The sequence below is a fragment of the Rhinatrema bivittatum genome, chromosome 5 (genome assembly GCF_901001135.1).
Source record: "Rhinatrema bivittatum chromosome 5, aRhiBiv1.1, whole genome shotgun sequence".
In the NCBI taxonomy this organism is placed as follows: Eukaryota; Metazoa; Chordata; class Amphibia; order Gymnophiona; family Rhinatrematidae; genus Rhinatrema; species Rhinatrema bivittatum.
The window spans coordinates 319,941,950-319,958,659 of record NC_042619.1 but is presented as its reverse complement, the minus strand read 5'-3'; the positions used below and the strand labels follow the sequence as shown (position 1 = coordinate 319,958,659).

Sequence of the window (16,710 nt, the reverse complement as noted above, 5' to 3'; positions counted from 1 at the left end):
GTTCCTACAGTTTATTTACATCCTGTGCACACAATGGGGCTGATGCTATATCTTGCGCTGAGCCTAGCGCACAGGTTGAGTGCTTGGACACGCGTCCATAACCCCCTGATGTAATAAGGGGATCAGCTCATCCAAACTCACACATAGTTAATAGCCTCATCTACATGGAATTTTCATGTGATGAGCGCTATTAGCTTGCAATGCAAAAAATCCCCGGTCGCCTGAGGCGCACTTTTTAAATTTACACCTGCTCAGAGCAGGCATAATGTCTTCCTTTGCGTCAAGGGATGATACTAAGTAGGAAGAACCAAGGAAAGCAGCCCCATGCAAAAAAAAATTCTTGACACAAAAAAAAATATTTCGGGTCACACAGTATATGCGCTTCAGGCCATGTATATTGTCTGTGTGTATTGTGGCAGTAAATTAGCTGCTGCAGGATAAAACGGATGCTCATAAATTGAGCGTTCGTTTTGGTAACCACACACAAAGGGCACTTAATATTAATTTATTCACTGCTTCACTTACTGCCGATTGGTCCATTCACTATCACATCAGTGAAAGGACCAATCTCCTTTCAGAAGGCTGTCCTGAAAGGGTCTTGTCAGTGAAAAAGACCAATTGGGAACAGCCCTGCGGGGGGTGGGAGAGAACTCTGGCCAGGCTGTTGTGGACGCAGAGCCACTTCTCTTGGGAGCTGATGCAAGGTGCTAGGGATGCACATATTCATTGCACATCCCTTTTAGCACTGCAGGTCATTTGCGAAATGCGTCAAGCGCCCAAGAGAGGTGATGTGCGCATGTTCAAAAAACATGCATCCATTTTGGATGCAATATCATGCATGGAAAAAGCTTGCATCGGCCCCAATGGCAGGGCTTAGTCACCTCACTAAAACACTTGTCTGGCTTCTTAAGAGCGTGGAGCAGATTTTCAAAGGGTTACGCACGTAACATACACGCATAACCCCCCCAAAAGCTGCCCCTGCCTGCCCCGAGCCTATCTTGCATAGGCTCGGCGGTGCGCACAAGCCCCGGGAGGTGCGTATGTCCTGGGGCTTTCAAAAATGGGCGGTCCGGGGGTGGGACCAGGGCGGGGCCGGGTCGTGGTGGCGATCCGGGGACGGGGCCAAATCCTCCGGCACAACGGCCTGTGCCGGGGGATGGCGAGCTGGCGCACGCAAGTTACGCCTGCCTTGGGCAGGCGTAACTGTTTCAACAAAGGTAGGGGGGATTTAGTTAGGGCTGGGGGGGTGGGTTAGAGAGGGGGGGGGGCCGTAGAAAAAGTTCCCTCCAAGGCCGCTCCGATTTCGGAGCGGCCTTGGAGGGAACGGGGAAAGCCATCAGGGCTCCCCTTTGGCTTGACGCGCGCAAGGTGCACGTGTGCACCTTGCGTGCGCCGACCCCGGATTTTATAACATGCCCGAACAAATCTACGCCCGTGCATAAGTTTAAAAATCTGGCCCATAGAAAATAGTCATAACCTCTTCTCTTTAGACCTTCACGTTCAGCCCACCTTAACTTAAAGGTAATCAGTTAAATCCCCCAATGAAGAGGGATCTACTGTTTCTGGAAGAGTGATGCCAACAAGTGCACTTGATTTTCTTCTACAATAAACCATCATGGCGTCTTTACATTTCATACTTACTTCTTCAGCATATTTCAGTGAGGATTTGCTTTCTGCATGTGTTGCCCAATGATAGTCACTAATAAGCTCAGTTTGTCAGTTATAGCAGGTACACATATAAAAAGCCATAAGGATGCTGGGATTCTTCCAAACCTCATCTGCAGCAGAAGATAGTTTTAATAGTGATACCCCTCCTCAGAAAACCCAAAAAGCGCATTCAAGGTTCACAGCTTGCTGTACTTTTAGCCATGCTATGAAGGGGTATTTTGGGAGTGAGGGTGGGGTTTAGGTCAGGACAGTAAAGTTCACACGAATCTTTGCATGTACATTCCTGTCTCTTCCCTCTCTCCCCCTTTCCTTCACCTGCAGGAAAAGGAGGCACAAAATCAACAGATAGTTTTGTCACAGAGTTTCCTCCCACATAAGCAGATTTTCAAAAGAAAACTAGCAAATGGGTACAAAACCTTCCGTGGATTTAGCGCCTAATTGGGATTGTTAAGCCTGTCCTCCCTGACTTGTAGTTTGCAGATTCCCAAATGTCACTTGTACCTTAGGTTTTGCAGGTCTACCCTGTTCAGCGTTGGGAAAGCTGGGTATTTACCTGGGGAGGAAAAGAAGAAGTGTGAAAATGTTCTCCTAAGCTGATCCTCCTCTTTTAAGTATTTTTACTTAGTACTGATTATCTCTTGCTGTGGGAATCTTTTGTCTTACTCTGGGGCCGATGTTATAATAAACACGGAAAGCGGGCGCTGACTTAAGGCACGCATGGCACCTGCAAAGGGGGCACCATGCTATAAACAAATTAGGGGGTCATGCTAGCAAGGAGGCGCTAGGGTCACTTGCGCGACCCCGCGGTTACCGGCGGTCTACCGGTTATGAACACGCCACACCGCCGATAAACTCCACATCGATTTTCTGTAGTCCGCCGGTTTTGAAAACTGTGACGCCAAGTTTATTGGTGTCAGTCTTCAAAGCGGCTGGCAGAGGGGGGGTGTTTTTTTCTTTTTTTTTTAACTGTTAAAGAAGTACAGAAAAGCAGTTTTTTCTGCTTTTCTGTACTTTTTTTCAATGCGCTCAGCTCTTAACGCCTGCTCCAGGCAGGCGTTAAGAGCTGAGCGATAAATGTACGTTTGAGACGCACATTTATCTTTTTGCCTTGGAGTGAATGAGTAATAGCCTCATCCACGTGTATTTGCATGTGATGAGCACTAACTCATTCACTCCGTCTCTGGATGTGCGTTAAATAGATGCTAATCCACCCCCTATTGCATTAGGGGTGGATTAGCGCACTATATAACCCGCGTCCGACTGCGGGTTATAAGTGCGCTCGGCTGAGTGCACTGTATTGCATCGGCCCCTCTGCATTTTATTTACAGCAACGTTACAGATTTAAAGAGATCTCGGAATAGAGCAAGTGATCCATTCACAAAAGCCGCTCTTTAATTTCTTCATTTGTCTTTAATTTGAGACTTGTGATTTAAAACAATCTGGGTGTGTCTTGGTTTAAAATGCGTACTCCGAATCCATGAGTTTAGGCCCCGTGCCATGACTGCCTCTCTTCTTGCTTCCAGGTTTCACCCATTCAGCCTTTACGTTTGGTATCGAAAGTCACATCAGCCAGTCCAACATCAATGGAACACTAGTGCCACCTGCTGCCCTCATATCCATCCTCCAGAAAGGCCTGCAATACGTGGAGGCTGAGATCAGCATTAACGAAGTAAGTACCCGCGCAGCCACAGCAAATGAATGGATGGACCTAACCAGGGCTGACAGGCCATCTTCAAAGCTTCTAAGGCTTCTGTAAACGTTTGTAATCAAATGCACGTTCCCCAAAATTTTTACCTCATTCTCACATGCCTTTCCTCCCCCACTCTCTGCTGCCCTCTTTTTTTCCTGCTTTTAATAAACCATCTCCCCTTGTCCGGCTGCTGTGGGTGCTCTTTGAAGTTCTTCGGTAAGATGGATGTGCTTTTGAGAAATCTGTGTTTTTTTAAGGTCAGCATAGTGGCTTTATAAAATGGATTTTTGGTAGAAGGTCCCACCTCAACCAGTCTGTGGGAGGTTTTTTTTTCAATTCACAAATCAGTGCTAGAAGATTCCATCTGCAGCTGTTTGTGAGATTTATGTCTTTGAATCCACACAGAGAGTGGGCTTGATGTGCTGTTGTTTGATTTGGTTTGTGTCTTAATGATTTGAGGTTGAGTTAACGCTGAAGTGTGATCATCTTAAATATCCCCCTGCTGAAGCCATAGGGATGGTGAAACAAGGGACCCTTGTTGGGCTTTATCACTGAGTATCTGTTCTTCACACATGGTGGTGCTGGTTGATTTGCTAAGATGGGAATTTGGGGAATTTTTAAAAAAGACATGTTTTTTGGAATTTTTTTGAATGTTTTTTATTGGTATATAATGATTAACCATCTAAGGGATCCCTTTCTGCCTTGTGCAGTGTATGCATGAACATGCCAATTTTTTCACTCTTTTTTGAATAGATTTTAAAATTTGATGGTTATACTAATTGTTAGGATGTAATATACCACTTTTTGTAAAAAAAGTGGTATATACCCAAGAAGCAAAGCAGAAGCCGATCCAGTTAACTGTGTAGCAGTGAAGAAAACGAGAATCGGATGATGGAAAAAGCCCTTTATTGAAGACACATTTCAATAAAGGGCTTTTTCCATCATCCGATTCTCGTTCTTCACTGCTACACAGCTAACTGGATCGGCTTCCGCTTTGCTTCTTGGGTATGTATCACTTTTTTACACTCACGTTTGCAATCCTAGCATGAACCATTCTTTCGCCTTGGCCTGGTTCCCCTGCAGGCCCAGACTACTTTTTTTTTTCTACCAGGTCAAAAAGAAAGGACTTGATCAAGTTGCCTGTCTCCTAGCTCAAGGAAGGAAATCCCTGGCCCACACAGCCTTCCTTCTGTCTCTCTCTCTCTTTTGGGACAAGGAAGGGAATCTCTGACCCCTTACCCTGTTGTCTCTTTTTTTGTATGTGGGGAATGGGATTCTTAGCCAGGACTTGCTCTTCTCTCTCTCTCCTGCATGAGGAGAATGGAGCAAGGAGGCTTGGACATGAATTGGGAGTCTACTGCCTAAGTAGCAAGGATTGGTATCTTTGTAGGATAGGCCTCTGTATTAGTGGACAAGACAGTCCATAGAAATGACGGCAGAAAAAGACCAAACGACCCATCCAGTTTGCCCAGCAAGCTTTCACACTTTTTTTTTCCTCATACTTATCTGTAACTCTTGGCCCTTATTAATAACTTTTTGGTTCTAGTTACCTTCCACCCCCGCCATTGATGTAGAGAGCAGTGCTGGAGCTGCATCTAAGTGAAGCATCCAGCTTAATTGGTTAGGGGTAGTAACTGCTGCAATAAGCAAGCTACTCCCACGCTTATTTGTTTACCCAGCCTGTGCCATTCAGTCTTTGTTGGTTGTCTGAATATAATTCCTCTTTTCTTTATTCCCCCCTGCTGTTGAAGCAGTGAGTTGCGCTGGATATGTATTCCAAGTGAAGTATCAGGCTTAATTGATTAGAGGTAGTTAGTAACCACCGTAACAAGCAAGCTACACCCATAATTATTTGTTTACCCAGACTATGTAATTCAGTCCTTGTTGGTTGTTGCCTGAATATAAATCCTCTTTTCCTCTTTCCCCCCTGCCTTTGAAGCAGAGAGCTATGCTGGATATGCATTGAAAGTGAAGTATCAGATTTATTTGGTTTGGGGTAGTAACCACCGCAACAAGCAAGCTACTCCCCGGTTTTTTGTGAATACAAATCCTTTTTACCACTTTTCCTCTTGCCGTTGAAGCATAGAGCAATGTTGGAGTCGCATTGACAGTGAGTATGTTTATTGAATAAGGGTATTAATCTCCAGGTAGTAGCTGTCATTCCCGCTAGCTACCCCCAAGCCTCTTCTCTTCATTCACATCCTCTAGATTTTATGGATCCACAGTATTTATCCCATGCCCCTTTGAAGTCCTTCACAGTTTTGGTCTTCACCACTTCCTCTGGAAGAGCGTTCCAGGCATCCACCACCCTCTCCGTGAAGAAATACTTCCTGACATTGGTTCCGAGTCTTCCTCCCTGGAGTTTCAAATCGTGACCCCTGGTTCTGATTTTTTTCCAATGGAAAAGGTTTGTCATTGTCTTTAGATTATTAAAACCTTTCAAGTATCTGAAAGTCTGTATCGTATCACCTCTGCTCCTCCTTTCCTCCAGGGTGTACATATTTAGATTTTTCAATCTCTCCTCATAAATCATTCGATGAAGACCCTCCCTCCACCTTTTTGGTCGCCCTTCTCTGAACCACCTCCATCCTGTGTCTGTCCCTTCGGAGATACGGTCTCCAGAACTGAGCACAGTACTCCAGGTGAGGCCTCACCAAGGACCTGTACAAGGGGATAATCACTTCCCTTTTCTTACTCGATATTCCTCTCTCTATGCAGCCCAGCATTCTTCTGGCTTTAGCTATCACCTTGTCACATTGTTTCACTGACTTCAGATCATTAGACACTATCACCCCAAGGTCTCTCTCCTGCTCCGTGCACACCAGCCCTTCACTCCCCATCGAATACAGTTCTTTTGGATTTCCACACCCCATATGCATGACTCTGTACTTCTTGGCATTGAATCTCAGCTGCCACATCTTCGACCACTCTTCCAGCTTCCTTAAATCCCTTCTCATTCTCTCCACTCCTTCCGGCGTGTCCACTGTTGCAGATCTTAGTGTCATCCGCAAAAAGACAAACCTTACCTTCTATCCTGTCTGCAATGTCGCTCACAAAGATATTGAACAGGACCGCTCCCAACACTGATCCTTGCGGCACTCCACTTAACATCGCTCTCTCTTCAGAGTAAGTTCCATTTACCATCATACATTGTCTTCTGTCCATCAACCAGTTTGCAATCCAGGCCATCACCTTGGCACTCACTCCTAAGCTTCTCATTTTATTCACCAGCCTCCTGTGCAGAACCGTATCAAAAGCTTTGCTAAAATCCAAGTAGATGATATCGAGTGCTCTTCCTCTATCCAATTCCTTAGTCACCCAATCAAAAAAGTCAATCAGATTTGTCTGACAGGACCTTCCCTTGGTGAAACCATGCAGCCTCTGGTCCATCAGTTCTACTTGTAGATAGTACACAATTCTTTCCTTCAGCGGCGACTCCAATACCTTTCCCACCACCGAGGTAGGCTAACCGGCCTGTAGTTTCCAGCCTCCTGTCTCCTCCCGCTCTTGTGAAGCGGGACCACCGTCGCTCTTCTCCAATCACTCGGCACCACTCCCGTTTCCAGGGAGCTATTGAACAGCTCACACAGCTGAGCCGCCAGCACCTGTGAGCTCCCTCAGTATCCTGGGATGAACCTCATCAGGCCCCATGGCTTTGTCCACCTTCAGTTTTCCTAGCTCTTCCCATACATTCTCTTCCGTAAATGGAGTTTCATCCATTCCGCTTCCCTCCAGTTTCTTGTTAACTAGTGTCTGTCCTTCTCTGGGGTCTTCTGTAGTGAATACCGAACTGAAGTATTCGTTTAATATTTCTGCCATTTCTTCATCTGTCTCCACCCATTGATCCTTTTCACCTTTCAATTTCAGTATACCACTTTGGACTTTTCTCCTTTCACTGATGTATCTGAAAAATGTTTTGTCACCTCGCTTTACCTCTTTGGCAATCCTTTCTTCCGCTTGAATTTTCGCTTTCTTGATTGCTTTCTTCATCTCCCTCAGTTCCACCAGATATTCTTCCTTGTGTTCCTCTCTTTGGGATTATTTATTTATTTATTTATTTATTTATTTATTTATTTAGGACTCTTATATACCGATATTCTTGTAACAAGTTACAAATCACTTCGGTTTACATTATAACAAAAACCTGTGCAAAAGAATGCATTACATTAAAACAAGGATGAGCAAACTTGGATCAGTAACATGGTTTAACATGTGGGTTTAACATGGGGATAAATGGAAGAGATCGTCTGCATAAAGAACAGAAAGCTAGAGATGTTGTTCTAGTGGCGAGCAGCATAACTGACTCTAAGGTATAAAAAGACTCTACTGTTCGTCTGAGCAAGAGAAGGCTTGGGTGAACAGCCAGGTTTTGAGTCTTTTTTTAAATGTAATCGTGAACGCTGTTCTTTTAGCTTTTATTTTGTCATCCACCTCCTTTGAGAAACAGGTTTCATTTTTCTCTTGCTTTTCTTTACTTTTCTAACATATAGATTAGTTGCCTCGGTAATTGCTCCTTTTAGTTTGGTCCACTGTTGTTCCACGTCTCTCTCATTCTCCCAGCCTTCTAGTTCTTCCTCCAGGTACTTCCCCATTTCATCAAAGTCCGTGTTTTTGAACTGCAAAACTCGAGTCTTCGTGCTACTTCTCTGTATCCTATTTGTGATATGAAACCATACTGTATGATGATCACTGGTGCTGAGGTGGGCACCCACCTGGACATTAGAGACATCTCCATTAGTGAGAACTAAGTCAAGTACAGCTCCCTCCCTTGTGGGTTCCATTACCATTTGTTTGAACAGAGCCCCTTGCAGGGCATCCACTATCTATCTACTACTGTTAGATTCTGCAGAAGGGAATCTCCAGTCTACATCTGGCAGATTAAAATCTCCAACAATCACCACTTCTTTCCCATCTTTTGGATGTCTTCAACTGGATCTTTGTCAAGCTCTTCCATTTGATTTGGAGGCCTGTAAACCACTCCAATAGAAATGGAAGCCCCATCATCTTTTTTTTAGGTCAACCCATAGTGCTTCTTCTTTGCCCCATCTTCCTTGCAGCTCAGATCTTCTATATTGTTTCTGACATAAAGAGCCACTCCTCCCCCTTTCCTGTCCTCTCTGCCCTTCCTTAATAAGTTATAGCCCGGTATTGCCTTTTCCCAATCATGAGATTGCATGAACCACGTCTCAGTGACAGCAACAATGTCCAAGTCCGCCTCCACCATTAGGGCTTGCAGATCTGGGATTTTATTGCCCAGACTACGAGCATTTGTGCTCATAGCCTTCCAGCTTTTCTCGTTCAGGTTACTGCTTTTCTTGGACTCCTTTTATGACTTATTTATTTTGTTATCCACTTCACCCTTTTCCATTGCATTTGTATTTGGGGGGTGACATTCTAATTTCTTTTTGCCAACCCCGGCTTCTAGTTTAAATGCCTTGTGACATAGGATTTGAATTTATCTCTTAGGATCCTTTTTCCTGCCACAGAGAGATGTAAGCCATTTTTGACATATAGCTTTTTGTTGTTCCATACACGTCCACGATGGAAAAATCTTGATATATGGGACAAGGTCATTTTAGCCTGCAAAATGGTACACTGATGTCTCAGAACATGCTTTAGTTTGACTTGCTTTGCCCTGACAGCATCCACTATTATCATGCCATATTTCCTCTTACTGCTTAGAGAGTGAAGGGTGGCACCCAGCCAAAGGGCGGTGACTGCCTGCCAGTAACTGTTATGCCCGTGTACATGATAAAATGAACAGGCACTATGGACAAAGAACAGATGAATAGACATACGCAGCCCTTGTGGTTTTGGGTAGAGAGTTCAACTACTCAAAGGACATAAAACTACAGAACACAGAAAGTCAAGTGGAACAGCTGGCACAGAGACGACCAAGAACAGTCTGAGTAGTTCCCCGGTACCGAAGGTCTGCAGGCGGAAGCATAGAAGCCAATGACCTTCTGAAGGACCAGATCCACCCACTACCACTGCTCCATCCTGATTCTCTCTTCAGAGACCCGTCGAGCTGTGTCACTCTACACAGACCGGAAGCCAGTTCATCTGAAGTCCTGCCGGGCGACATCCGGTCAGACACAGAGAGCACGTAAATATCCTTTACTGACTCACCATTCTCATAAGCGGTGTTGCCTTTGCTTCTTGCTATTATTACTCATTAGTAGTGAGTTTTATACTTATATACAAATATCACAGTTTGCCTGCCTCTCTTGTATTGTATAATACATAGATCTTTGGTAACCTATTGCACTGTTTCCTGGTATCAGTCATTGTGTCCGGTGTGCAACTTTGGATCAAAACATGGCGTCACAGTCTCTTTACAACATATAATAAATATGTTCTTATTATATCTTCTGAAGCATAGTCTTATATCTGCTTATATCATGGAAACTTTTATTATACATATAGAATTTGGTGTGTTTCTTTTCTCCCATTCTGTGTAGTGTAATGGACAGGGCCGGCGGAAGCACTAGGTGAGTTAGGCCTGGGCCAAGAGCACTGACCATTAGGGGGCGCGAGCCATGTGGGGCTGCGAGCAGCAAGGAGGAGTGGGGATTCGAATCTCCCCTCCTCTTGTCTGCTGCCGCTCGTGAAAGGTAGGAGTCAAGGCTGCAACTGGGGGGAGGGGAGCACAAGGCAGAAGGTGCCTAGGGCACCTAATCCCCTTGCATCAGCCCTGGTAATGGGTATTATAGCTGTGTAGGTTAGACATTACAAAGCTGTCAACTTAACTGGACATTACATGTTACTTACAACTACTACTACTTAGCATTTCTATAGCACTACATGACACACACAACGCTATACAAAGCAAACACACAAAAAAGACAGTCCCAGCTGAATAGAGCTTACGATCTAATACGACTAACATACAGGACAAGAGACTTGGGGTATTTCATAAAGCAAAACAATAGTTAAAAAAGAAAAGAAAGTTAGTTAAATAGACTAAAAGCAGACAATCAGGCCCAAGACTTAAAAGCAGCATCAGAAAGGTGGGTCTTTAGATGGGATTTAAACACGGCGAGAGAGGGAGCATGACGCACCAGTTCAGGAAGACCATTCCAAGCACATGGCACAGCCAGGTGGAAAGCACAGTCAGGAATTGGCAGTAGAGGAGAAAGACACAGATAAGAGTGACTTGTCTGAGCGGAATGAACAGGAAGGGGTGTGGCCTATGTAGGTCTATGAAATACAATAAAAGAATGGTGGCAAAGAAAAAGCACCAGTACAGTAGTTGTTAGTAGAAAATTACAAAAGTGTGAATTCAAGAAAGATAAAGGAACAAAAAATACTTAATTACATAAAAACAGGTGGCTTAATGTGTTTTCAGGATAATTTTGAAAGCTTTTTCCCTGGGTAAAGAAGTGCTTTTCCTGCAAAAAAAAAAAAGGGGCTTTTTAAAAAAATTGTTCTCCCTGTGTGTGTGTAAACGTGTGCATAGTGCCAGTGCACGTGAGGCTTTACCGCACCACTGAGAAGAGGCGTTCCCAGGACTGGGATTGGGAGGGGCTTGCGCTTACACACCAATGCTTATATTTTCAAAAGCTTGCATGCAATTGTTTTCTCAGGAAAACTACCTGCCCAAATCAGGTGCAAAGGTATGAGGTTGTCTTCCTAGGGAGTTTTCAGAGTGGAAAGTACATGAGCAATTTCATCTTAAAAATTGTGTGAAGTCCCTCAAGTAACAAATACCAGCAGACAGTGCAGCAGCTCAGACAGTTACAAAATCACCCCCTTTCAGGGTAATTTTAAGACTTGTCGTTTAAATGCAAAGTCCATGGGTACTGCAGATTTTGCACCAATTTTTGACAGACATCCCAGTAAAAGCACTGGCACATATTCACACCTGCTAATTTGTGCTGGTAAGTATTCCCAGGAGAAAATCCATGCAGACTTTTCAACATGAAAGAGAATGCATGTAGTTCCAAATCCCCTGCCATCCCCTGCTCCCAAGAAGGCCGCCTCTCGCTGCAGATAAAGTAATGCACATAGAGGCTTTAAGGTATACAAGTTTATCCACATAAGAGGCGGGCAATTTTGTAAAAGGCCATTTCTGCAGGTTAAACGCTGTTTTATCTGCAGACATGACCTTTTGCAAAATTGCCTGCTCTATATGCGGGTACACTTGTGTGCTTATAGCCTGTTCTTGCATGCATTTTACCTGGACTGAGGTTTTGGGGAGGGCTTTGTGTACGCATTTGGACTTTAAAAAATATCGCTTAAATTTTGTTGAAAAATTCCCCCGAATTTGAATGAATAATTTTCAGAGTGGACTTATGTGTGCAGGTCTACTTTGAAAATTGGTGCAGCTTAAGCACGTCTGCCAGTTTTCTTATGTGGACTATATAAAATTACCACCAAAAGGGGTATCCTGAATTGGAATAGCATAACATGGTATTGTAGTAAGAGTGCCAACTGGGTACATCTTTTGTATGTACTAGTAGTCTTGCTTTTCTTAAGAAAATAAAAATTACAAGGCCATGCATCTAGTGGGGTAAAACTAGAGTTGAAAAATATTTGGAGAATATGGGTGCCAGTTAACATTTTTAGGAGCCAGAGAAACCAAATGTTTTGGTTTTGTCAAATTTTTTTTTGGTTTTTCTTGCTTTTTCCCTTTCTTTCCCCTTCATCTTCTTTCCCTTCCTGTCTGTTCAGACTCTCCCCCTGTCTCCAGCTTCTTTTCCTTCCTCCTTTCTCTCTCCCTTTCTACTCTTGCTCCTATCTCTTCCCTCCTCTTTTCCCCTTCTCCCTCCATCTGGTATTTGTCTGTCATCTTCCCACCCCTCCACCCTCTTCTGTGTGGTCCAGTGGCAGAGGGCAGCCTTGGGCCAGTTGTAGTGGCTCTTTTTGGGCCTGGGCCAGCAGCAGTGTCCGTTCCTCTTGGGTCCAGGCTCGTGCCAGACACCAGAGATTAGGTGATCCAGTGCCCAGGATTTTTCCTCAGGAAAATGAAGCCAGCTGACAACCCTCCATGATGTACCAGAACTAGACAGAATCGGGGATAATTGAATTTGTCTGGCAGGATAGCTCTGGATTCAAAAGCAAACTCCTTGTCCACTTTGGAATGTACACCATCTTTGACTCCATCGCCCTCCCTCCAATGTAGACAAAATTATTGGCGTATTAGTAGTTGTGTGACCTGTCTAGAAATTGCTTTAAAAGGAGTATTGCTTAAATGTATATATGTTTCTACTATATTTATTTCTGATATTGACCAGTTTGCTTATGTATAATTTATGTTGTTACATATTTGTATTTGGTCATCTCCATGGTTTGTTTTTTTCCAGCTTAAAATGGTGCTGTCATTGCACTACTCGTGTTTTTTTTCTTTGACTGTCACCACACTAGAGCAAAGCACCTTTTTCTTACTGAAGCCCCTCCAAGTAACTGACCTAATAATCCAGTCTCGATTCTTTCCTTCACTAGGATGGCACAGTATTTGATGGCAGGCCTATAGAATCACTGTCCCTGATAGACGCTGTGATGCCTGATGTTGTCCAGACCCGACAGCAGGCATTCAGGGAGAAATTAGCTCAGCAGCAGGCCAGCACAGCTGCCCCGGCAGCGCCGTCCGTGGCACCTGTCCCAGCAGTGCCAGCACCACCAGCGACGGCATCACAGCAGAACACACCAAAGAACGGAGAAGCTACTGTGAATGGCGAGGAGAATGGGGCACATCCAATAAGTAAGTTAAAGAGCCTAGCCATTCGAGCCAATAGATTTCCCTTCGAGAGATGTGTAAATTCATTTGCATAATATTAACAAATCCAAAATTTCTATTGCATGCTGAATAAAAAAAAAAATACAAGGTGGATGCAGCTCCATGCCACTTGGTGTACCCTTAAAATTTTATAAACAAAAATACTGCATGCAAAAAATTCATCATAGTGCCATTCACCATTTATTCTAGAAGGTGGTACAGTGTTCTGATGCTGAAGAGACAGCAAATGAAGCTGGTGATGTCCCAAGATTTCATTTGTTGCAAGCATTCTGATACTGTTAATCGCATCTAGAGGACTGTCCGCTGACTTCAGGACATATGGCGTTTTGATAGTACAAGCAGGATCACATAGTGTATCTTGTCTCTAATAGATAATCATTCAGAACCCATGGAAGTCGACGGAGATGTTGAAATTCCACCCAACAAAGCAACGGTATTGAGGGGTCATGAATCCGAAGTGTTCATTTGTGCCTGGAACCCTGTCAGCGATCTGTTAGCATCTGGGTAAGCTGCTGGCTGCAAGTTTACAAACAATTTTCAGAGTATCTGTGCACTTATTTGGAACGGGATTAAGAAGCCCAATTTTATGACATTTGCACGTAGGGCTAAAGTCTGCGGGTAGAAAGTGCTTGCAGACTTTGGCCCAAATTTTCAAACTGGATTGGTTGTGTAAGTCCATTTTGTAAATTCAGGCTGTGCTTGGAAACCCTGCCAGACGTATGTGCACACATTATTACTTCCTCCAGAGCAGGCGTAAATGTGGGTGCATTCATTACACCCAGACTTCTGAAAATCAAGTCAAAGGCCCTGCCCCAACTCCACTCCCAGAGCACCCCTTGCTAGTGCATGTAAACGTATGCACGTGAGTTACATGTGTACAATCCTCAGGTGATTTTCAAAAGCCCATTTACATGCATAAAACAGGTTTTTATGCATATAAATGCATTTGAAAATTAGCTTGTGTGTGTATATATACATACATGTATATATACTTTTGATTGGTCATGTGCAAGCTGCTAGTGACATGGTGACTCACTATGTCTGATCATAATCTAGTTTATGACGCATAATGTATGTTAAGATCCTTATTGAAAAAAAAATCATTTTTTATTTCTGAAATGTTAAGTATTGTGAGACATTTCTGCCTATATATAAAATTTTTAAAAAAGTAGTAGTCGTCCTGTGCAGTTTGGACCAGAAAACTGTCAAACAAAGTGGAAACGTTCTGCCTGCTTAAACTTGTGAAGGGGCAGCTCAAAACAGTTAACTTAAAAGAAGACATAGAAAGAAGTTTAGAAAAACATTTGAGCGGTTTATTCAGTCAGGTTTTTAATGGTTTGATCTTCTACCCAGTTTGCAAATTAAACAGCAGCTAGTGCCAAGCTGTAAGAATGTGTGTACTGAGATTGGCTAAATTAATTCTGCATGGTTTATAATTTACAAAAGCTGGTGTTGCTGACAGTGCCTCTTACCAGTTAAGAGCGTTGCCTTGTACAGGTTTCAAAGAGATGAGAAATCCTTCAAGTAAGTTAATCCAATAGCTCAGCAAAGCAGTGCAACAAGGCCTCTTAGCACAAGTAGGCCGAGGCCTGAGCCCTGGTTCTGAGGTCATTTCTGGGCTGCCGCACAATTACAGAGAAGTGGCCTGGGATAACAGAAGCAGAAAAACGGTACTTCATCATCATGCCTTTTCTTTCTTTCTTTCTTTCTTTCTTTATTTATTTTGGATTCTTATATACCGACATTCTTGTATGATATACAAATCATATCGGTTTACAATACAACAGAACAATCGCGGCAGAGGCGTTACATTGAAACATAAAAACATGGCGTCTAATAACATATAATATAATACAATCGAACAATCGCTGCTAAGGCGTAACTTGAACCTTAGTGTCTAAAAGAATATAAGTATGCAAACATATGTACAAATGCTAATATAGCATTTGTAATGCTATATTTCAATCTTAATGAGCACAAAGGCATGTGCTCATTAAGAAAAGGCATATTTGGCTGAGAAAACGAATAAGTAAAGATGCTAAAAATGACTATGAGCAGTTTTGGATGCCAAGACTTATGCTGGTCTCAGGTATAGGTGATTTGCTGTGGGTAATTGCTCTGCACCTACCCAGGATCATTGCTGGAATAAATAGTGCCTGGGAGTGCAGTATCCCTTCTTCCCCTTCTTATCAGGAAGATGATTTTGATCTCCAGTTATGTGCCTGATAGACAATTGTTTGTACAATTTCTTTATCGTTATTATTAATAATTACTTATAGACTTTTGATATTGTGCTTTATACCATGAATGGCAGCAAGGCACAAATTTTAAAAACAGTCAATACCATTTGAATTACTGTGCGGTTAGTATCAAATTCTCAGTTGGCATAGCAGTAAGAGTCCAGTGGTTTATTACTTATGGCCTTCAAGGTATGTGTTTGGGTGGTTAGGTCAGTGGACTAGATGTTTCTACCAAGAAGGTCTGGATGAGGATCCATGCCTTAGGTTTTATTCTGAAAGTGAACAGGGCTCATAGCATAAAGTTAGCAGGATCTTGTTCCAAATATTTGGTGCATAGAAGCTGAAGATTCAAAGTAAACTACAGGACAATCTGGCAGAGGCCAGAGGAGGGGAGGAAAGAACAGCCAATTTTGGAGGATCAGAGCTCTCTTGTCTCTTTGCCTCTGGGGGCTGAAACAAGGACAAAACACTGAATCCCTGTGTTATAGATTAGCCTGAGAGAGAAGAGTGAATATCTTCAGGATTCCAGATAGTCTTACGGTTGCATTTCTCCCTTAACTTGTGCTTTCTGGCGCCCGCACAGCCCGTCTCAGCCGCAGCATTATGCACTGCTGAGTGGAAGGTCTGGATTAGCATCCTAAACCTATTCTTGTATCCAAGGGCCTATTAGGTTTGGGAACCTGCCAGAGCCTTCAGTCACCGTATCCAGGGAGGGCTCTACACTGTAGCGATCCCAGAGAAAACTAGATTCATTGTAAATAATGGTACCGGTCATTGGACCAGCATAAGAATTGTCCCGAGAGATTGTGGTATGTGAGTATTCATAGCTCCCTCTTTCAGATTCCGAAGAGCGGCTTGTAAGGTCTGCTCCAATATTGCTCTCTGCTTTAATGGTAGGGGGGGAAAGAAAAAAAAAAAGGGGGAATCAGATTCAGACAGCAACCAACAAGTACACAACATTATAAGATCTGGGAAAACAAGATTGGGGGTAACTTGCTGATGCCGCTTTTTCTACCCTTAACTAATCAGCCTGATACCTTTTGATGCTACCACAAGCTTGCTGGGCAAATTGGATGGACCGTTTGGTCCTTTTCTGCCATCATTTCTGTGTTTCTGTATGTTTAACACCTTGCATCTAATAAGTTGGTTTGCATCACTACGTACAAATAATTCAGTTCTCTAGAAGGAAGAGATTGCCTAAACCTCAATCTCTAGCAGTCCCCACTGGCTGATTCCTTGCGGCTTGAGGCAGGGGGATGCTTACAAATCTCTCTGGACTTACTGGAGAAGGAGAATGTGCGTGTGTGAATTATTCTGGCAAAGAAGCCAGGTGAGTAAGTTACATTGTTCCTTGGAGTGGAGTTGTGGGATGA

The 16,710-nt window shown here is 43.5% G+C and overlaps 1 protein-coding gene across 7 annotated transcripts in view; it reads left to right on the top strand.

Moving 5' to 3' along the window:
- TBL1X (transducin beta like 1 X-linked) overlaps positions 1-16,710 on the top strand; it is a 507,113-nt gene that overhangs the window by 414,744 nt on the left and 75,659 nt on the right. For all 7 annotated transcript variants that reach the window (XM_029604372.1, XM_029604377.1, XM_029604371.1 and 4 more), the window contains 3 exons: positions 3,192-3,337; positions 12,803-13,061; positions 13,469-13,601. In XM_029604372.1, coding sequence (XP_029460232.1) covers positions 3,192-3,337; positions 12,803-13,061; positions 13,469-13,601 — 538 coding nt within the window. The remainder of the gene's footprint in view (positions 1-3,191; positions 3,338-12,802; positions 13,062-13,468; positions 13,602-16,710) is intronic.